The sequence below is a fragment of the Haliotis rufescens genome, unplaced genomic scaffold, assembly GCF_023055435.1.
Source record: "Haliotis rufescens isolate VD_foot unplaced genomic scaffold, xgHalRufe1.0.p SCAF_11, whole genome shotgun sequence".
Classification (NCBI taxonomy): Eukaryota; Metazoa; Mollusca; class Gastropoda; order Lepetellida; family Haliotidae; genus Haliotis; species Haliotis rufescens.
This window is the reverse complement of record NW_025963791.1, coordinates 798556-822072: the sequence shown is the minus strand read 5'-3', so window position 1 is coordinate 822072 and position 23517 is coordinate 798556. Positions and strand designations below refer to the sequence as shown.

The 23517-nt window shown below is 41.2% G+C and overlaps 1 protein-coding gene and 2 long non-coding RNA genes across 15 annotated transcripts; 2 read left to right on the top strand and 1 right to left on the bottom strand.

The window, feature by feature from the left end:
- The first annotated feature begins 105 nt into the window (after window positions 1-105).
- LOC124144593 (enkurin domain-containing protein 1-like) lies at window positions 106-21819 on the top strand. Its single transcript, XM_046514084.2, has 7 exons — window positions 106-212; window positions 1799-1904; window positions 4271-4431; window positions 5629-5769; window positions 7820-7980; window positions 18952-19088; window positions 19743-21819. The coding sequence occupies exons 2-7, from the start codon at window positions 1841-1843 to the stop codon at window positions 19898-19900; spliced, it is 822 nt and encodes a 273-aa protein (XP_046370040.1). The 5' UTR covers window positions 106-212; window positions 1799-1840; the 3' UTR covers window positions 19901-21819.
- Window positions 14920-18945, top strand: LOC125377959. Of its 13 annotated transcripts, none has more exons than XR_007219896.1 (3): window positions 14920-17591; window positions 17698-17742; window positions 17796-18945. It is a non-coding gene; the product is annotated as an uncharacterized LOC125377959 (long non-coding RNA). The 13 variants fall into 13 exon arrangements; XR_007219901.1 differs by having other exon boundaries at window positions 17698-17840; window positions 17931-18945; XR_007219903.1 differs by having other exon boundaries at window positions 14923-17591; window positions 17698-18391; window positions 18498-18945.
- Window positions 20701-23207, bottom strand: LOC125377960. Its single transcript, XR_007219906.1, has 2 exons — window positions 22934-23207; window positions 20701-20772 (listed from the first exon to the last, which is right to left on the bottom strand). It is a non-coding gene; the product is annotated as an uncharacterized LOC125377960 (long non-coding RNA).
- Between the last annotated feature and the right edge of the window lie 310 nt (window positions 23208-23517).

Below are 23517 nucleotides of genomic sequence, written 5' to 3'. Positions count from 1 at the left end.
AAATTATTTTTATATTTCATATATAGATATGTGAACATAGTTTATTAAGAAATGCTTTGCGATTCACAACTACAAAAAAAGTATGTATATTAAACGGTTACTTTGCAGTCACGTGACTTAAACAAACCAAGATGGCGGGTGAATAGTTATACTGTTGAAATTGAGAAAAAGCCATTCAAATCATAATTTCTCTTTCTACGCATCTGGGAAAGGTATTGTCGAATCATATTCATACACTTCTAAGTTATCACATATGATACATTCTTGTCATGTGCACCGAGAACATGTTGCTAGCTCGTGAATGGGAATTTATACCGAATTGTTCGTGTTGAATCTTGACTTCATATTCAGTTTCACAAATGTTTTGTGTTGTTTTGTATCTGTAGCTTACCCGAAATACTTCTTGGGTTTGCTGGTCTAGGCTGCTCTCTAGGTTTCGACTATTTACTAATCATGCTCGTAACACTCTATGTACATGTGGGCAAGTTTAATGTTCGATGAACACAATAGTGAAAGAAACACAGGGCTTTATAGTTCATTATTACTCTTCATCAACAATGATCAAGATTAATGACCATGATGGGAATACCAAATGACAATGTTTTAAACAATGTTACTGGACACATCAACAAAACAGTGTTACTGCTACTTCAGACTCATTTTCTGAGGCAAATGGGTTGACTGACTATAAAAGTCCAGTTTGCATCCTTGCCAAACTAGGCTGGAATTAAATTTTGGTTGGCTAACGAGTCTGTGCATAGTTCAATAAAAAATTGTGTAATGAAATAGACATCCGTTTTGTAAACAACATGACGACTGCTGTGCAGATTTCATTTAATTGCAAGATTTGCAAAGCATGTGTACTGTCAACTGGGCATAGTCAAAACTTTAAAAATCTTTTCAGGTTTTTAATGAACATATTCAAGTGATTTGATGCGTTTTGGGAAGTAAGACCTGTTTTAGTACGATATAGGGCCTACCTTTAGAATACAGTATCACAAACTTTTGAAACATGTCACAATACCATATGATTTTTAGTATTTTGTTGCCAGTCACGCCAACGAAACAATACCCTGTGACGTCAGGGGTCATCGAGTGTGCATAAGCTCCTCCCAGCATTGCCCAGTGATCTATCATCTCTACACACAATGTCATTGGATAAGCCTAGCAATGTTGAGAGTTTTTAATATTTGTTTACTAAATGACGCCTGCAGCGGTACATTTTATAGCAAGCGCTAATTTATGAAAGCACTTTTATTTTCAATATAATGTTTGTTTCTGTTTTTTCTTAATTCAAGTGGCTAAAATGATTATAAATGGGAACTATTATACATATATTATTTTTTCGATTCATTAACTTTCCTTATTATGCACAGGAATGCAGTTTATTAGGTGTATTATATTGGCGCTGAACTCATTGAAATGTCGCCAATGTTAGGGTAGGCTACCCAGAACAAGCAGAACTTGATCCTTAGCCCATGGATCCCCTTTACGATCAATAATGTTTGTTTGTTAACGTTGCACTCAGCAATATTCCAGCTATATGATGGCGGTTGGTAAATAATCAAGTCTGTACCAGACAATCAAGTGATTGACATCATGAGCATCCATCTATGCAATTACGATGACATCCATCAACTCGGTCTTCAGAGGTCGATCATATGAAAACTGGAGATCTGTTCTGTCTTGGAAGTACCCAAGTGAGAGTCCTCATGGTTCCACAGTCATGTAACTGTAATCACAATATTCATGGCATGTGTAGTTATGTAATCTGATGGCGGTTATTGGCATGTTGCAGCTACACAGATTCTAGCTGGTTGTCGCAGTTGCTTTACAGAAGATGCAGGGGTTGATGATGCAGGTAGATGGCCAGAGATATGGAACATCTCACTACAACAGACCTGGTAAGTCACTCAACAGCACTCTCCTTCACATTCCTGTTTGCAGAAAGACGTGTCTGCTTCATGTGTCTATGCTGCCAGTGTTAAACTATCATTGCCTGATTGCTGATGTTTGTGTACAGTAATCATGGTAATGTTTATAATGTTTATAGTTTAGAAATTCAAATGAAATTCAAAGACAAAGTGCAATCCCTCAATCTTTTGTAATACCGGTACTTTATATCAATTTTACCATACATTATACATAATGTCAGGTCCAGAGAAGATCCAGGTTAGAATAGGTCTTCAGCAACTCATGCTTGCCCATAAAGGGCAACTACACTTGTCATAAGAGGTGACTAACAGGATCGGGTGGTCAGCCTCACTGACTATGTTGATGCATGTCATCGTATCCCAATTGCATAGATAGAGGCTCTTGATGTCAGTCAATGGATTGTCTGGTCCAGACTTGATTATTTACAGACTGCCGTCATATGTTGCAGAGTGCTCCATCAAACAACAAACATAATAATGTCACTGACCCTTCTTGTCCACATGCACCCTTGCATCAGAACATCAGTCTTATGAGATCTTTTACTCTGACACAATACCTATGTGTGCTAGATCCTCCATGGAAGGTTGTGTCAGGTGAACTTTCTGATCAGCCAATCAGCATTGAGGCTTCTATACTACATGTACTAGTGAGAGTAAATGAGCTTAAACAACCTTTCACAAAGGTACATGATGATAGTCGTGCCATTACCTTCTTGTGGATATTTTGTACAGCTTGTCGTTTCTGAGCTCTGTCATGTCTGTGGCATCTTTCTTTTATTCAGGGGGCGGTCGGGTAGCCTTGTGGTTAAAGTGTTCGCTCGTCACGCCGAAGACCCGGGTTCGAATCCAGACATGGGTACAATGTGTGAAGCCCATTTCTGGTGTCCCCCGCCGTGACATTGCTGGAATATTGCTAAAAGTGGCGTAAAACCATACTCACTTACTCTTTTATTCAGTTGTCAAATTTTGAATCAAGAACTTTCTCAAAATATATTTCAAAGTGTAGTCTGGAAGAGAAGTTGCCAGTTTGAAACTAGGGCCACAAAGCTCGAGAAAGCTGCATTTTGCTCGACTAATGTCAACTTCTTGTTTGTCTTTTCATTGCTCGGTCTGATGGAACCTGTAATGGGATGTGCTCAGATCTTTGTGAAGCAGTTACAAGCACTAAGATTGGATTTTAATGAGATTAACAAATATAATTGGTTGGTTTTTTAACTGGTTGGTTGTTTAAGTCACACTCAGCAATATTCCAGCTATATGACAGCGGTCTGTAAATAATCGAGTCTGGACCAGACAATCCAGTGATTAATATCATGAGCATCGATCCACGCAATTGGGATCAATGACATATATCAACCAGGTCAGCGACCCTGACCACTCAATCCCGTTAGTTGCCTTTTACAACAAGCATTGTCACCTTTTACGGGAAGCATGGGTTGCTGAAGACCTATTCTACCTCGGAATCTTCACAGGTCTAACGAATATAAAAACCCATTGTATCCAATGGTAGCCAGCGCTCCCAGTTACCTTCTCATAGTATATGTAGTAACACCATCCTTGTGCGATGGCTCAAGGCAGCAGTGAGCTAGCTGTGTATTAATTAAGAAATAAACGATGAGTGAGAGTTGTTTATTGTACAATAGAACAATGCAGGGAGAATGATGAGCATGATGAGGGGCTCATAAAACAACTCCTACTTGTTGTATATTTCTGATATCACATATCAACATTATGTACAGCCTCTTTAAGCATGTTAAGGATTTTAATAAAATGTACGAGTTATAAAAATATTTCCCTGTATTTAAATAATGATGACTCCCTGAATAGAATCTGACCTCGGCAATGTCGGACAATGATTATTTCATATTAGAAATTGACAACTCCCACTCGTCGTTTATTACTTAAAAAATATGTGTATTTCAGTTTGCCCCAATTATGTTTCTAAGTTTGTCAGCACCATACCCGTGCTCGTGGGTTTCACCCAAGTGGTAAATGTCTGAGACCTGCATCATTTCGGGCTTTCCTCCCACATTAAGCTGACACACTGTGATATAACTTGAATACTGTTAAAAGCGGCGTTAAACCCAACTCACTCACTAGTCTTGAACAATAATGTGAAAACATTATCAGCTATTGTTTTACTTTGTACATATTGCCAATAACATGATTAGTCTTACATGTTTTATAATATTAAAACAAAATGGTTTCACAATATCATTTTGATATGCTGTGACGTGATGATCGGTATTGGATCATGTTGTATTGGGAACATATTATTGTGATTTGTATCATGTCCTGACCATGTAACAGTGACATGAATGTTTGTTTATTTGAAGGGTCCAGATCCAAGGACCATGTCCAGGAAAATGTCCGCCGCATGCGGCAGATACAGAGACGAAGTAAACAAAGGGAGCAGGAATCGCAGCAGCCGGTCAAGGTCATGTGGAAGTCAGCCAAGTTCTCAGAAGTACAGTCAAAGATCAAGGATGATATTGAGGTTAGCAGATAATATTTATTCTCACTATCAAAAGATAGGCGAACCAAAGAAACCCATGGAGAAGTATGTAAGTTAAGAAGAGATGTTTCCAATGTGTACCATTTCATGACAAAACTAACTATCAGTCAAGATTATTCTTTAAATTATACTTATCATGATGTGTTGCGGCACATGATTTCCAACCGTTACATGCTAATCCTGCACCAGACAAATGACACATCTGGAGTCATGGATCTATTACGTCACATAAACACATGACTGTTCTCTTGAACATGACAGTGATTCTTCATATATTAACCGACATGTATGGTATTTGCCTTTCTTTTGGTTGTGAAAATATGTATCAGGTCCTTTTATTTTCCCACACATCTTCCTGAGGCAAGGGAGTTAACTGACTGTAAAAGTCCAGTTTCCACACTTGCCGGACTAGGCTGGAATTTCTGGGTTCGATCATAGCGCCACCAGTGGCTATTATGAGTTATTTGACCAGATTCCACCTCTCATTTTACATGCATTTGTTTCAAACAAAATGGCAGCACCCAGTCAGGACATTCTGATCGATAATCAAGATCAATATTGTAACAAAACAGGTCCTACTTCGCAAAGCTCATCAAATTATGTGAGCACCTTGATTTAAAAACTTGAAAAGATTTGGAAAATATCTGTTGATGCTGAGTTGGGTGTGCACATTCTTTCGAATCCTGCAACTGACTGAAATCTGCACTATGGGATTTTGATTGGAACATGCACAGACTTGTTAGTCCAGCTGAAATATAACTCCATAATTCAAGCCTATTTCGGCAAGTGTGGAAACTGAACCTTTACAGTCAGTTAACTTGCCTCATGAAGATGATTCCCATGATTTATCAGTTTAGGGTAGAATCCCCAGTGCCTAATCTTGTGTCATATTTCTAATTATGTTAGCTGATCATACTCAACACAATGTGTATAGAACTTGGTCACCATGGTAACACAGCTAGATGTCAATGTGTCAATGAGATTTAGCTGAAATAGTGTTGACTTGCACGTCTCAACCTCAGTGACATTTACTCATCGTGGAAAGGCTGGTTCCCTACGGTCCACAGCCTCAAGCATGTGTAGCAGATAGAACATGACCATGGGCCCAGGTCTTTGTGAAACAGGGGCCATGGTAGTTAAGAAAAGTCACACATTTTATCCTGCCTTCAAATTTTGCAGAGGCCTCCTTCAGCACCGAGACCACACTCAGCTAACTACCTCCGCGCCCACTCACGAGCAGGTCCCCCAGTGAAGCTTGAATCTCGACCGTGTACGCCAGACCCAGCGGTCTCCGTCCCTCCTGCAGCAGATGCCAAAAATGTAAGACTTTTGTGAAAGTGTACACATGATAGACCTCACCCATGGAGGAACCCACTCATAATTGTCAAAAAAGATTTATTTAAACTAAGCAATAAAGCATGAGATATGTCAAACAGGCGAAAAGTCACAAGTTAGCAACACTGATAATAAACTAGTCAGTACTACAGTGGTCCCTCGCTACAACGCTACCAATGGGGTCCAAATAATTGGTGGGCATTATAGACGATGAGCCGTTTGGCCGAGGCCGAGGCGGGGGAGCGCGCTCAGCAAATCTCAAATCATCAATATGTGTTTATCTCACGTCAGGTCAAAATAGAATATATTTTTATGGACCTAGATCTACCTGGAATATCATTCATTTATTAAATCTGTCACATTTCACAATGTCTGAAATACGTATTCCATTTCAATTTATAATTTTTTATCGATAAATTAAAAAATTATTCACTATTTCCTGCGATGTTATTGAAAATAAAATTCTCGGACACAAATTTCGACAACGGGTCCGCATCGAACATGTCAAAGAGCAAAATAAAGACTTTTAAGCAAATCTTTAAATATATTATACAAAGTGATGAATAAAATCAACAAAAATATATCTAAAAGTAATCAAACTTACATCTAAGTTATTATTTGCATCGTTTCGTGCGATCGCGTGTAATGTAAGTCAAATGACATCTCGGCTTTCGTCGCCTTGAATTCTCGGCTGTGACACAACGTTTAATGCAAAAATTTATGCATGAAAAATCTTTGTCACAGCTCGTAACCTAGCACCATACATTCGCGAAGTTCCATATTTTTAATATATATCGTGATTTCCTGCTTAAAACGTTCAGAATAACACGATTTAACAAAAATCTTTCGCCAACTTCTGAAATTTATCAAACACGAGCTTGGTATCACAACTATAATTTGATTGGCTGCCTTAGGTCACGTGCTCAAAATTGACCAATCACGAAACTTGTAGCAGATTTCGACAAGAAAGCGTCATTAGAAACAAATTTTAATCCAATGAAATCGCTTGTTATAACTACGGAAAAAAAACAGGCGATGTTACGAAAGCACGATTACGAAATGAATGACCGCTGTGTTGTGACAGCAACTACAAGTGTGTGACAGTGTCGTCTCAAATTGTATTGCCAACTAATTAAGAATATAAACTTCTCTTGTGGTTCTCTTTTATTGCATGCATGCGCTTCTAAGATCAAAGGATGTATAGTGTGAAAAGTTAAACAATCGTATTTCCGGGACTTGCCGCGGATGTTTTCAAACAGATTATTAGAACTCCATTCAGCGATAAACGGTTGATTATGCAATGAGAAGCGTTATGTGCAAATGAACAACGAACAACAATACAATTATGTCTGTGTAAAACTCTCAGTAATAAAAGTGTACATAAATTTTGGGAGCCATGCGGTACCGCGCGTAGTAACCGAGGTAGCGCTTGATCGAAGAGCACAATAGCGTGGGATCACTGTGTTATACACTGATGTGATCTAAATACATAGCAGGTATACAATATTGCCACAAGCGACTCTGGCCTCAAGCATCGGGATCGGGACCGGGCGGGAGGACAAACTGGTCTTGGGAGAATCTCAGAGTATCTTTAGATTGGGGAATCTTTCACCCCAAGCAACCAGCCAAGGTTATTAAATTAAGTGTGAACCAACATGAGTATTAATACCATCATGATATGGTGCAGCACTTGAACATGTTTTGTATGCAATAAAGTTATGGTTATTTATTTAACATACATAGGCCATGAAAATACAATGGGTGCTCCCTTAATCTGAACCATGTCACACAGGTGTATATATGACTTGTGTGATATATGGAAACCGGCAAATACCAGTCAATAAACCATGTTGAAATAATCCTATTTGCTGTCGTATTTCAAGTTTTTTTGGTGTTTTACATAGAACCTCTTGAACTTGTCAATTGTTACTTTTCCTTTAATCTGGACTTGTTTACCTGTTGCTATGTGGATTAACAGGGATTGATTGTATGTAAAGACATGACCATGTTAACAGTATACATACTGTTTGATCAGATCGAGCTTATCCGACGTGATGTCGACTTCATCAAACTAAATGGGCGCTCAGTGAAACACACCAAGATGCAGCGAGCTCCAAGTCTTACAGCATTAGATGACATGAAGAAGAAAGACGAGGACACATTGCAGAACTACCAGAGAGGAGAAGTGCCCAAATAGTGAGTGACATGCACTGTCAGTACACCTCGGGGTAATTACTGTTGTGTGCTTTTGGGCTCCCATATTGGTGCTTAACAGTAAATTAGTAACAGCATCACTATATGGTACCAATCAAACTATCTGTTGGCCTGTGTGAAATCAGCTAGCCCACTGACTTAACATGATATAATGAAGTTTTTGATTGGCAGGTACATTTTGAATGCACTTTTAGCATCTTGTAATAATGTAGCAGAATGTGCAAAGAAGACAAAAACTACAGAGTGAGATGTTTTATGCCACCAACAGATGAACATAATTTACACACTGAAAGGAATGAGTAATATGAACAGTGTACATATTCTAGTCATCAACATTATCACAGTGGTATCGGTTTAACAAGACAAAATGGTTTTCCTCTTACAGTAGCTGTTAAATGTACAGGAAGCTGACAATTGGCGTAAGAGCCAAACTAGATAACACAAAACATGGGTAATTATGACGATTATGAATCTCTTACATACTACATCCATATGATAAATAGGTACATATCATATACCCTAAAAATGTCATAATCTGCCATTGTGAAAGAATTCAAAAAAATAATATTATTCTCCTGCTCAGAAATCCATGTGCAGCCTGTCGTGTTTGTAGTGGGGTATAAGGGATTTATATTTTCCTCCCAGGCGTGATAGATAGTATTGGATTAAGATCACGTGAACCAATCTCATCACAATCTGACATGGAGGTATGATAAATATATATATTACTAGTAATAGAAATAGTTCACATGATAATTATGGCATGACACATTTAATATGTTACACAAATATAAAACAGACTGTACATGGAATACAAAGAGCATCTACCCTGTGGGTGAGACTGGGGTGTCTTCCTGACCTCTGAACAAAACACCTATGCCATTTACTTACACTTTAATATAGTACTCCTGTGTATTACTGTAGTAGCATGGGACTTGGGAATGAAAACCACAAGGCTACAATGTGTGAGCTGATGGTGCATTTATTTTTCTGGGACAAATCTGCCAATGTGCAATTCCCTCCTTATACTTAAAACCCCCAAACAATCAGTGAACAATATTAATCTGAGGAGGTATCCTGTCATCAACCAAGACTCATCCACGTCTTCAGCAACCCATGCTTTATGTTAGAGGTGACTAACAGGATCGGGTGCTCAAGCTTGCAGACTTGGTTGATGCATCTCATCGTATCCCTATTGCGCTGATCAATGCTCATGACATCAATCACCGGATTGTCTGGTCCAGAATTGATAATTGACAAACCGCTGTCATATTGCTGGGTGCGGCGTTAAACAACAAACAATACATGCTACAGATATCACATTATATGATATATAGCTAAGATATAAATCACGAAGAATGAAGTGTGGTTTATTTCATGATAAAAAATTGTTCTATCATGATGTTGTTTCTGGAGATTTGAACAAACACTTGCAACTTCATGATGTAAATTCGATGATATTATTTTTTTAAAGGGAAGTGTCTAGTGAGTTATTCCCCATAGATGTAGCTGGGCAACACAGATGAATGCAGTGGCAGATGATCGCATTCAAAAGTGGGAGAGATGACAGTTGGTATTGAGAGAAATGGTGCAGATAATCGCCATGGAAATTGTGAGAGTATCAGGGAAATACCAAACTTTACCCCCCCTGTTCTTAAAAGGGACTTGTCCGTTATTGCCGAGATTATATTCAGTCATCATTATCTAAATATGGGTCAATATTGTTAAAGCTTGTACATTTTATGAACATCCTTAAACATGTTAAAGAGGCTGTACAAAATGTGGATATCTCATGGAAGAAATAAATGACTTGTGGTCGTTTATTTCTTAAATAAATAAACCCCGGATGTATATAACACATCTGTCATGACTATCTGAATCAGTAACCTTTATGTGACACTGGTCAATATATGCACACTGATACACTGACATGAACCAGGATACGAAACACCTGCCAGGTGGGTGGACCTAGGGTTTCACGATCCAACAGTTACTCGTGCAGTCCTGTAAGGATCGGTTCAATAAGTAAACATACATGGTACCACATGATCATCTACATATAGGTACACAAATAACACATGTGCTTGAGATGTCTTTAAACATCAACTCAATACGTAGTACATTTCATTCTACATACATACTTCATTGCATGCACACACCTTCACACATGCACTTAAGTCTACACATGCACATTAGGCTACACATGCACTTAATTCTACACATGCACTTAATTCTACACATGCACATTAGGCTACACATGCACTTAAGTCTACACATGCACATTAGGCTACACATGCACTTAATTCTTCACATGCACATTAGGCTACGCATGTAGTTTAGGCTACACATGCACTTAAGTCAACACATGCACATTAGGCTACACATGCACATAAGGGTACACATGCACTTAAGTCTACACATGCACATTAGGCTACACATGCACTTAAGTCTACACATGCACTTAAGTCTACACATGCACATTAGGCTACACATGCACATTAGGCTACACATGCACTTAAGTCTACACATGCACATTAGGCTACACATGCACATTAGGCTACAGATGCACTGAAGTCAACACATGCACATTAGGCTACACATGCACTTAAGTCTACAGATGCACATTAGGCTACACATGCACATTAGGCTACAGATGCACTGAAGTCAACACATGCACATTAGGCTACACATGCACTTTAGGCTACACATCCACATTAGGCTACACATGCACTTAAGTCTACACATGCACTTTAGGCTACACATGCACTTAAGTCTACACATGCACATTAGGCTACACATGCACTTAAGTCTTAACATGCACATTAGGCTACGCATGTAGTTTAGGCTACACATGCACTTAAGTCTACACATGCACATTAGGCTACACATGCACATAAGGGTACACATGCACTTAAGTCTACACATGCATATTAGGCTACACATGCACTTAAGTCTACACATGCACTCTAGGCTACACATGCACATTAGGCTACACATGCACATTAGGCTACAGATGCACTGAAGTCAACACATGCACATTAGGCTACACATGCACTTTAGGCTACACATGCACTTTAGGCTTCACATGCACATTAGGCTTCACATGCACTTTAGGCTACACATGCACATTAGGCTACACATGCACTTAAGTCTACACATGCACTTAAGGCTACACATGCACATTAGGCTGCACATAAGCCTACACATGCACTTAAGTCTACACATGCACATTAGGCTATACATGCACTTAAGTCTACACATGCACTTTAGGCTACACATACACTTTAGGCTACACATGCACTTAAGTCTACACATGCACTTTAGGCTACACATGCACATTAGGCTACACATGCACATTAGGCTACACATGCACATAAGCCTACACATGCACATTAGGGTACACATGCCTTTTAGGCTACACATGCACTTTAGGCAACTAGGCTACACATGCACTTTAGGCTACACATGCACATTAGGCTGCACATGCAATTTAGGCTACACATGCACTTGAGGCTACAAATACACTTTAGGCTACACATGCACATTAGGCGACACATGCACTTTAGGCTACACATACACTTTAGGCTACACATGCACTTAAGTCTACACATGCACTTTAGGCTACACATGCACATTATGCTACACATACACATTAGGCTACACATGCACATTAGGCTACACATGCACATTATGCTACACATGCACATTATGCTACACATACACATTAGGCTACACATGCACATTAGGGTACACATGCCTTTTAGGCTACACATGCACTTTAGGCTACACATGCACATTAGGCTGCACATGCACTTTAGGCTACACATGCACTTGAGGCTACAAATACACTTTAGGCTACACATGCACTTTAGGCGACACATGCACTTTAGGCTACACATACACTTTAGGCTACACATGCACTTAAGTCTACACATGCACTTTAGGCTACACATGCACATTATACTACACATGCACATTAGGCTACACATGCACATTAGGCTACACATGCACATAAGCCTACACATGCACATTAGGGTACACATGCCTTTTAGGCTACACATGCACTTTAGGCAACTAGGCTACACATGCACTTTAGGCTACACATGCACATTAGGCTACACATGCACATTAGGCTGCACATGCACTTTAGGCCACACATGCACTTGAGGCTACAAATACACTTTAGGCTACACATGCACTTAAGTCAACACATGCACATTAGGCTACACATGCACATAAGGGTACACATGCACTTAAGTCTACACATGCACATTAGGCTACACATGCACTTAAGTCTACACATGCACTTAAGTCTACACATGCACATTAGGCTACACATGCACATTAGGCTACATATGCACTGAAGTCAACACATGCACATTAGGCTACACATGCACTTCAGGCTACACATGTACATTAGGCTACACATGCACTTAAGTCTACACATGCACATTAGGCTACACATGCACATTAGGCTACAGATGCACTGAAGTCAACACATGCACATTAGGCTACACATGCACATTAGGCTACACATGCACATTAGGCTACACATGCACTTAAGTCTACACATGCACTTTAGGCTACACATGCACATTAGGCTACACATGCACTTTAGGCTACACATGCACTTAAGGCTACACATGCACTTTAGGCTACACATACTCATACACGCATACTTATCTGCATGTACTGAAAAGATATATTTCCGAATTAATCCCTTACAACCTGCCTAGGTTCATGCAAATACAATAGGTCGTGTATATTGGCTAATGGTTACACTAAGTTAACAGGAATCTATCATAGTATAGATTCTTTACATTGGATATGTATGTATATATACATTGAGTAGACCACAGCATTACTTCTTTACCACAGAATGATAGACATAAAACAACTAACACATCTATATATATATATATTTATTGTATAATGGGTTAGTTTCTTGGCAGGATAAAGCCAACAGATTACCACGATATCTGTTTGGGTCAAAAGCGGGTAGAGATGCAAATATCAAAGGTCAAGTAGGGACTACTTTCAGTGTTTATAAACAAACATGGCATCTCCCTTGTCATTTGGCGATAGAGTCAGAATTAACCATCGGGAATTTGGAGAAACTACTGGGATAATTGCTGTCATTATCAAAAGAATAGTCTAATATACTGAAAAATCAGTGTCTAATTGTGACGTAGCTAAGGCATTTTACAAGTTTTGGCAACTTTGGAGACATAAATTGCAAAACAATTTTGCGAGGGCATCAGCCAAGCGAGATTAGTAGCCATATCTGTGCGTGTAAACCTCTGCGGCTTGGAACCATTTTCAAAAAAAAAATAGTTGGGTTTGGCCGAAATATGTTCGAATTGTTACATTTTTTCGTTTTGTCACTCTGTTTGACTGCACTTAACGTTATGACAGGACAGACTGTCAACAACGTCTGGCCGTGACGTCTCATAGACTAAGGTTAGAGTAGCTTCCCTTTGACAAAGGGCAGTTACTCTAGCGGACAGACCGTGTGTCTGCAGTTGTTGTTTTGTGTATATGTTGTTTCGCCACTGTATAAGAAACAGATTTCATTCGGAACTATATTGGCTACTGTCACTGTCCGACTGACACATCACTAACCGTGTGACGTAATATATATATATGCGCACATTCCAGGATAACTTGCAATGTTTCGGTAATGTTTGTGAGAGATGCAAAGCAATTTTCAAGCACAGAATTAAAGAATGACATTATATGATAAAGAGGTTATCACGCTTGTGTGTTTGGGGATGGTAAATATCCTGTATTAGGAATAAACATTGTATTTAGCTAACCTTTTTATCCATCACCCTGATTAAGCAGCTCTAAACACAATATGCTTCAGTACACATCACAGACTTACCTTGGGGGTATGCAGTTGTGAGCTGTTCTCCAAACATCCTCTAATTGCTGAGTAAATCTACTTGACTGGGGAACTGCTTGACTGGGGAACTACTTGACTGGGGAACTGCTTGACTGGGGAACTACTTGTCTTGGGGACTGCTTGACTGGGGGACTGCTTGACTGGGGAAATGCTTGACTGGGGGACTACTTGACTGGGGAACTGCTTGACTGGGGGACTACTTGACTGAGGAACTGCTTGACCGGGGAACTACTTGACTGGGGAACTACTTGACTGGGGAACTGCTTGACTGGGGGACTACTTGACTAGGGAACTACTTGACCGGGGAACTACTTGACTAGGGGGCTCCTTGAGAGGGGAGCTGCTTGACTGGGGAACTGCTTGATTGGGGGACTACTTGACTGGGGAACTGCTTGACTGGGGAACTGCTTGACTCGGGGACTACTTGACTAGGGAACTACTTGACCGGGGAACTACTTGACTAGGGGGCTCCTTGACTGGGGAACTACTTGACTGGGGAACTGCTTGACTGGGGAACTACTTGTCTTGGGGACTGCTTGACTGGGGGACTGCTTGACTGGGGAAATGCTTGACTGGGGGACTACTTGACTGGGGAACTGCTTGACTGGGGGACTACTTGACTGAGGAACTGCTTGACTGGGGAACTACTTGACTGGGGAACTACTTGACTGGGGAACTGCTTGACTGGGGGACTACTTGACTAGGGAACTACTTGACCGGGGAACTACTTGACTAGGGGGCTCCTTGAGAGGGGAACTGCTTGACTGGGGAACTGCTTGATTGGGGGACTACTTGACTGGGGAACTGCTTGACTGGGGAACTGCTTGACTCGGGGACTACTTGACTAGGGAACTACTTGACCGGGGAACTACTTGACTAGGGGGCTCCTTGACTGGGGAACTACTTGACTGGGGAACTGCTTGACTGGGGGACTGTTTGACTGGGGGACTGCTTGTCTTGGGGACTGCTTGACTGGGGAACTGTTTGACTTGGGGACTGCTTGACTGGGGGACTGCTTGACTGGGGGACTGCTTGACTGGGGGACTGCTTGTCTGGGGGACTGCTTGTCTTGGGGACTGCTTGACTGGGGAACTGTTTGACTGGGGGACTGCTTGTCTTGGGGACTGCTTGTCTTGGGGACTGCTTGTCTTGTGTACTACCTGACTGGGGAACTGTTTGACTGGGGGACTGCTTGTCTTGGGGACTGCTTGTCTTGTGGACTACCTGACTGGGGAACTGCTTGTCTTGGGGACTGCTTGACTGGGGAACTGTTTGACTGGGGAACTGCTTGTCTTGGGGACTGCTTGACTGGGGAACTGTTTGACCGGGGAACTACTTGACTAGGGGGCTCCTTGACTGGGGAACTACTTGACTTGGGAACTGCTTGACTGGGGGACTACTTGACTAGGGAACTACTTGATCGGGGAACTACTTGACTAGGGGGCTCCTTGACTGGGGAACTACTTGACTGGGGAACTGCTTGACTGGGGGACTACTTGACTAGGGAACTACTTGACCGGGGAACTACTTGACTAGGGGGCTCCTTGAGAGGGGAACTGCTTGACTGGGGAACTGTTTGATCGGGGGACTACTTGACTTGGGAACTGCTTGACTGGGGAACTGCTTGACTGGGGGACTACTTGACTAGGGAACTACTTGACCGGGGAACTACTTGACTAGGGGGCTCCTTGACTGGGGAACTGCTTGACTAGGGAACTGCTTGACTGGGGAACTGCTTGACTGGGGAACTGCTTGACTGGGGGACTACCTGACTGGGGAACTGTTTGACTGGGGGACTGTTTGACTGGGGAACTGTTTGACTTGGGGACTGCTTGACTGGGGGACTGCTTGTCTGGGGGACTGCTTGTCTTGGGGACTGCTTGACTGGGGGACTGCTTGTCTTGGGGACTGCTTGTCTTGTGGACTACCTGACTGGGGGACTGCTTGACTGGGGAACTGTTTGACTTGGGGACTGCTTGTCTTGGGGACCGCTTGACTGGGGAACTGTTTGACTGGGGAACTGTTTGACTGGGGAACTGCTTGAGAGTGACTAAAGCTGCAGGTCCACCAAGGAGTTCAAACTGTGCTTGGCTCTTGTCAGTGTTGTATTTATGCATTGATTGGTGGGCTTTACTTGTTGCCCATGCTTCAGCTGTCCTGTAAAATAGGGTGGTCACAATTGAAGGTGTACATTGCACTAACATAAACAGACTGATACATCTACTGCTGAATTAACACAGTATAAACATTTGATACGACACTGTCACATTACACACAGTATATTACACAGAACTCATGACAAAAGCAATAAAAATAATTAAGTAAATATGTACAAAGGTTACCATGGTTACATCTGCCACAACAAAACAATATGAAACAGATTTTAAGTAAGCAATGTTCTGTGTGTACATGTATGTTGTGTTGTCTGTTTATGGAGCCCAGTTTGTCTACAGTAGGTGTACATGTATGTTGTGTTGTCAGTTTGTGGAGCCCAGTTTGTCTACAGTAGGTGTACATGTATGTTGTGTTGTCAGTTTGTGGAGCCCAGTTTGTCTACAGTCGGTGTACATGTATGTTGTGTTGTCAGTTTGTGGAGCCCAGTTTGTCTACAGTAGGTGTACATGTATGTTGTGTTGTCAGTTTGTGGAGCCCAGTTTGTCTACAGTAGGTGTACATGTGTGTAGTGTTGTGGAGCCCAGTTTGTCTACAGTAGGTGTACATGTATGTTGTGTTGTCAGTTTGTGGAGCCCAGTTTGTCTACAGTCGGTGTACATGTATGTTGTGTTGTCAGTTTGTGGAGCCCAGCTTGTCTACAGTAGGTGTACATGTGTGTAGTGTTGTGGAGCCCAGTTTGTCTACAGTAGGTGTACATGTGTGTAGTGTTGTGGAGCCCAGGTTGTCTACAGTAGGTGTACATGTATGTTGTGTTGTCAGTTTGTGGAGCCCAGGTTGTCTACAGTAGGTGTACATGTATGTTGTGTTGTCAGTTTGTGGAGCCCAGTTTGTCTACAGTAGGTGTACATGTATGTTGTGTTGTCAGTTTGTGGAGCCCAGTTTGTCTACAGTAGGTGTACATGTGTGTAGTGTTGTGGAGCCCAGTTTGTCTACAGTAGGTGTACATGTGTGTAGTGTTGTGGAGCCCAGTTTGTCTACAGTAGGTGTACATGTATGTTATGTTGTCAGTTTGTGGAGCCCAGTTTGTCTACAGTAGGTGTACATGTATGTTATGTTGTCAGTTTGTGGAGCCCAGTTTGTCTACAGTAGGTGTACATGTATGTTATGTTGTCAGTTTGTGGAGCCCAGGTTGTCTACAGTAGGTGTACATGTATGTTGTGTTGTCAGTTTGTGGAGCCCAGGTTGTCTACAGTAGGTGTACATGTATGTTGTGTTGTCAGTTTGTGGAGCCCAGGTTGTCTACAGTAGGTGTACATGTATGTTGTGTTGTCAGTTTGTGGAGCCCAGGTTGTCTACAGTAGGTGTACATGTATGTTGTGTTGTCAGTTTGTGGAGCCCAGGTTGTCTACAGTAGGTGTACATGTATGTTGTGTTGTCAGTTTGTGGAGCCCAGTTTGTCTACAGTAGGTGTACATGTATGTTGTGTTGTCTGTTTATGGAGCCCAGTTTGTCTACAGTAGGTGTACATGTATGTTGTGTTGTCAGTTTGTGGAGCCCAGTTTGTCTACAGTAGGTGTACATGTATGTTGTGTTGTCTGTTTATGGAGCCCAGTTTGTCTACAGTAGGTGTACATGTATGTTGTGTTGTCAGTTTGTGGAGCCCAGTTTGTCTACAGTAGGTGTACATGTGTGTAGTGTTGTGGAGCCCAGTTTGTCTACAGTAGGTGTACATGTATGTTATGTTGTCAGTTTACGGAGCCCAGTTTGTCTACAGTAGGTGTACATGTGTGTAGTGTTGTGGAGCCCAGTTTGTCTACAGTAGGTGTACATGTGTGTAGTGTTGTGGAGCCCAGTTTGTCTACAGTAGGTGTACATGTGTGTAGTGTTGTGGAGCCCAGTTTGTCTACAGTAGGTGTACATGTATGTTGTGTTGTCAGTTTGTGGAGCCCAGGTTGTCTACAGTAGGTGTACATGTATGTTGTGTTGTCAGTTTGTGGAGCCCAGGTTGTCTACAGTAGGTGTACATGTGTGTTGTGTTGTGGAGCCCAGTTTGTCTACAGTAGGTGTACATGTGTGTTGTGTTGTGGAGCCCAGTTTGTCTACAGTAGGTGTACATGTATGTTGTGTTGTCAGTTTGTGGAGCCCAGTTTGTCTACAGTCGGTGTACATGTATGTTGTGTTGTCTGTTTATGGAGCCCAGTTTGTCTACAGTAGGTGTACATGTATGTTGTGTTGTCAGTTTGTGGAGCCCAGTTTGTCTACAGTAGGTGTACATGTATGTTGTGTTGTCAGTTTGTGGAGCCCAGGTTGTCTACAGTAGGTGTACATGTATGTTGTGTTGTCAGTTTGTGGAGCCCAGTTTGTCTACAGTAGGTGTACATGTATGTTGTGTTGTCAGTTTGTGGAGCCCAGGTTGTCTACAGTAGGTGTACATGTATGTTGTGTTGTCAGTTTGTGGAGCCCAGTTTGTCTACAGTAGGTGTACATGTGTGTAGTGTTGTGGAGCCCAGTTTGTCTACAGTAGGTGTACATGTGTGTAGTGTTGTGGAGCCCAGTTTGTCTACAGTAGGTGTACATGTATGTTATGTTGTCAGTTTGTGGAGCCCAGTTTGTCTACAGTAGGTGTACATGTGTGTAGTGTTGTGGAGCCCAGGTTGTCTACAGTAGGTGTACATGTATGTTGTGTTGTCAGTTTGTGGAGCCCAGTTTGTCTACAGTAGGTGTACATGTATGTTGTGTTGTCAGTTTGTGGAGCCCAGTTTGTCTACAGTAGGTGTACATGTGTGTAGTGTTGTGGAGCCCAGTTTGTCTACAGTAGGTGTACATGTGTGTAGTGTTGTGGAGCCCAGTTTGTCTACAGTAGGTGTACATGTGTGTAGTGTTGTGGAGCCCAGTTTGTCTACAGTAGGTGTACATGTATGTTATGTTGTCAGTTTACGGAGCCGCCAGGCCACGTGGAAGAGGGAGGAGGTGGAGCGTGTGGCCAACACTCCGGACCCTGCCATGCCGCCGGGACACAAGATGATGCCCGAGGCAGAGAGGACAGAGACACTGGGACTGCTGAGGAAAAGTAAGTGTTGGTTTCTGTTTCTCAACAAGCTTTCATTCAAATTGTATAAGATTTCCTACATAGGAGTTTAGTGGTATTATGTCAGTGGTAAGATTATTGAACCACGGCCTACAGAATCACTCATATTGCTTATATTGGTGCAGTGATGAAAAGTTGTGAAAAACCATATTCTCAGTTGCACTTTCATGCCAACATGTCTAATGCACCATGTCAGATGCATTCTTATTGGCTAATTAAAGCCACCCAAATACAGATGAACCTGATGATGATGATGATGATGATGATGATACTTGAGATTGTTGTACCAAATTTATGCATGAACTTGCTGTCTTTGTGGCTGTTTAATTAGAGAGTAAGAGAGACTAAAATGTTAATTGAACTTGATCATCCCCATTGGGTCCCCAGGTCTTGTCCTACGAGGCGAATCATGATATGCATTGAGCATGCAACACCAATTCTGTTGCACACAACCCTGACAAGCAAGCACAAGCAGCTTTTCATTCTTTCTTTCAAATAAAATAACAGCTTTCCTCAAATTGTCTGTGAGGTTTCTGTAGCTATGACTAGTTTATACTGACACAACTGTCTTAGTTTAATAATGTGTTATGCAAACTGACTCAGGTCTGATGGTGACACTTGATACATGTATTTCAGAACAAGACGAACTTACCCGCCAACTGCAGGCGCTACCCCTGAGGAACGACACCTTCAGAGTCCGGACGTGTAAGCAGGAACTAGAGAACAAAATAGCTGAAGTGGAAGAAGCCATTAAGATATTCTCCCGGCCTAAAGTCTTTGTCAAGGATGATTAAGAATATATTATTTCTTTGACTGACATCCCCTGAAAGCATTCCTTGGAAGAGCAGTGTCTGATTATTAGTGTTGAACACCAAGCTATGGTGGTATCTGGAGCATGTCAAGTGTTGGGCCAATAAAGTTGTATACTGTACTAAGCTTTCAGTGGATTCCTTAAGTTACAAAATTTGAATGTTATCTTTTAAACACCAATCAGTTGAAAAATCCAACAATATGGTATGTATTTTCCAAGGAAATTGAAGAAACGTTCCAAAATGGTGCAATCTTGATGATTTTGGTAATATGCAACACTGGATAGTGAGTTGAGCCAGGGTTTTCACTACCCCGTTTATAAATCTGCCAACTTCTAAAATCTTAAGTGTCACATAACATTTATATTTGGACATATACAGCTTTTGTCAATGGCATCAATATAAAATACTATGGTAAGGGAAGTAACTCTTTTGCTTTCCAAAAAACACCACTTTTATTTCATTACTCTTTGAACATACTTATAAAGAGATGTAAATTAAAAGAGTTTTTGGCCCTTGGATATTAAAAATAAGTCAGCAGAAAGAAGGTTGTGTTATGCACGTTGAGTCCAAATCATAAGCATTTAGTTTAACAACTCCATCTCTGAATCCATACTTTAAAATTAAGCATTGAGCTATGTTTTATCCCCCCCAAAGAGGAAGAGGGACATTGGAATGGGTGGTGTCCTTCCGTCCTTCACATTTGTTTCTGAAAACCATGAGAGATACCTCAACCAAACTTGGCACATTTATAGGTCTAGTGGTGAACTACTGGTGCCTTTTGATAGTTTGGGATATTTAAAAAAAATATGAGTTTCCATGGCAACAATTGTGAAAATGTTGGTAGTGTTGGTTTCCTGAAATCTTGACAACCATACAATATTTCTTGCCTTGCACACAACTGGACGTGTCATATGAATATATCATGCTTCATGGATTTGCCCTTGATATTTGATGTAGGTGAAGGCTGTGTTTGTGTTAAAGGGGATGAATATGATGAAGAAACGGCATTGTCTATTTTTGCTACCACTGTGTATTCTAGAAATCCATATTTATTTTGTTGCTGTTCACATCTAAAATGTAGGTTGTTTCTTCTTTGTCTTGTACATTTTCTCCACAATGCTAATTTTATATGTTACAAGGGTAACATATATAGATATACATGATATAGGCAATGGTGTTTTTAATGTTTTAGCAGATGTTTGGTGCAGATATCTATTGCAGCAGATTATCAGTATTTTACTTATGTCATTTCATAATCGGTTTTAACATTGTCTCAGAGATGTGTATTTACGAAGACTTCCAGGGACTTCAACTTCAGTTGATAATACCCTATTTACCCAAATCTCATGAAGTATGCTACTGTCAGCTGATTGTTGAAAGTCGAGTATGTATTCCATGTTAACTTGCATGTTATCTTCGAATAATGATCACATTACATCAGTTTAAATATGAGTGTAAGAAATAAAGAACTGGTAGAAGTGCCACAAAACCTCACTTACTCACCCCAATACACTTGACCTTATCTCTAACATATTGGATTTGTTTATTGTTTATTGAGTTTTTAATCATTCTGTGATATTTGTTAATAATGTGACCATTTGAAGTTTAGTTTTGTGTTCCACACCAGGTCCTGCCACACACTAACATACCATGCTTACCTAGCCAGTTGATTTTAAACACATTCAAACCTGTCACTACAGGGACACAGTGGCTATCACTGTACACCCCTCCCAACTTGGAAACATTTATCTCACACTGTATGTAGTGGTACCTGGTGACGGACTCCTTGATCTATAAGCATGATGTTGGTAACTTGTCACATACATTCATGTTAAGTCACTCGATGTAAATAAACCCATTTTCATGTAGGAATTGTAAATAAACTGAGTGCTGGTACTCCACATTTGTTTTGTTTTCTCCCTGTGATGTGGTGGTGGAGGATAACTATAATATTGGACTAGATGATGTCACAGAGAGAAGTGATGGGCACGTCAAGAGATGTATGTGTGTTTGTGAAGGGGACTAGTTTGGGAAATTTACTCAACAACAAAAGTTCCTGTGACACCAATATTTTAGTGTATTTTTCAAACAAGTAAAGTATGGTTTTCAATACTGTAGTACATGTATGGAATCAAGTCACAAAAACGCAACTGCTACAGAAAAGCATGCATTCCATGCAAATGTTGACTTTTATGCAAGCCCCATGCATTTCACTACCCAAGAATGAGTATAAAAACGTGCGTTAACGGGATTCCATATGTATTGTTTAGCATCGTGCTGACAACAACCACTCAGAAAAACAACAAAATTACGCAATTATTCAACATTACAAAATGCCACGCCTGTCCGAAAATGAGCGTCTGCAAGCCATTAGTATGCTTGAAGCAGGATCAAGTCAAAGTGATGTCCACAGAAACACCATTTGGTGTTTAGGGCAACTTTGGTAACAGACGAATGCAGTCAGAGACCTTTGGAGTGGCAAGCCACGCGTAACTGGATTCGAACTACACACCTACGAAATCGATTCCAGCCAGCAACAGTGACTGCAAGAAGCATCCCTGGCCTTCGACGAATATCTTCACAAACCAAACGTCGCCGCCTCAGATGTGCAGGGATTGTCATCAGACCGGCCAGACGTCCCATTTTGACAGGAAACCACTGTCAAGCACGTCTACAGTGGTGCAGACAGCGTCTACGCTCGACGGCCATGCAGTGGGGACAAGTTCTATTCACTGACGAGTTTTGTTTTCACCTCAGCCACAGCGATGGATTCGAGTGTACCAACGTAGAGGTGAACGTTACGTCAATCATTGTGTCATGAAGGAAGATCGGTTCGGGGGTGGCTGCGTTATGGTATGGGGTGGGATTACAGCAAGACAGAGGACCCGTTTGGTAATGGTAGAGGGAAATGTCAATGGACAGCGCTACCGCGACGAGATCATTGGCGCTGTTCTACCGTTTTTGCGTCGTCATGGCCCAGGCATTACCTTTCAACATGACAACACCCGGCTCGACATGTTCAGGAATCTCTTCAACAAAACATGAATGTCATCCACTGGCCGACTTGCTCCCCTGATCTCTCACCAATCGAGCACATGTGGGATGAGATGGATCGTCGCCTTCGCCGTCAACCATGTGTTCCACAAACACTCCAGGAACTTTAAAACATGCTCCAGCAGATATCCCACAGGACTTTGTGCGACACCTGGTCCATTCCATGAGACGAAGATGTGTTGCTTGCATTGCAACCAGAGCTGGACACACACGCTATTAATTTGTAAATTGACATTTGGGCATGTTCATGTTTTTTTTTTATTAAATCACGCATTTTCTGAAGTCAGTATGACAAATTAAACCATTTGAACACTTACAGGAGTCTTTTATCTGTTGCAAACTGAAATTGTTTCAGATTTGGTAAAAAACATAACTTTGCTTTAAATCTTATTCAATGTCACAGGAACTTTTGTTGTTCAGTATATAAGCCCATGAAGTTGAGTGTAGAAAGTTGCCTTGTGTTTCAGATCCTCTGGATAGTTTTCATCTCAGTTGCCACACACATTTAATGAAATCTTACTCATCATTTGCTTGATAACGGTGTT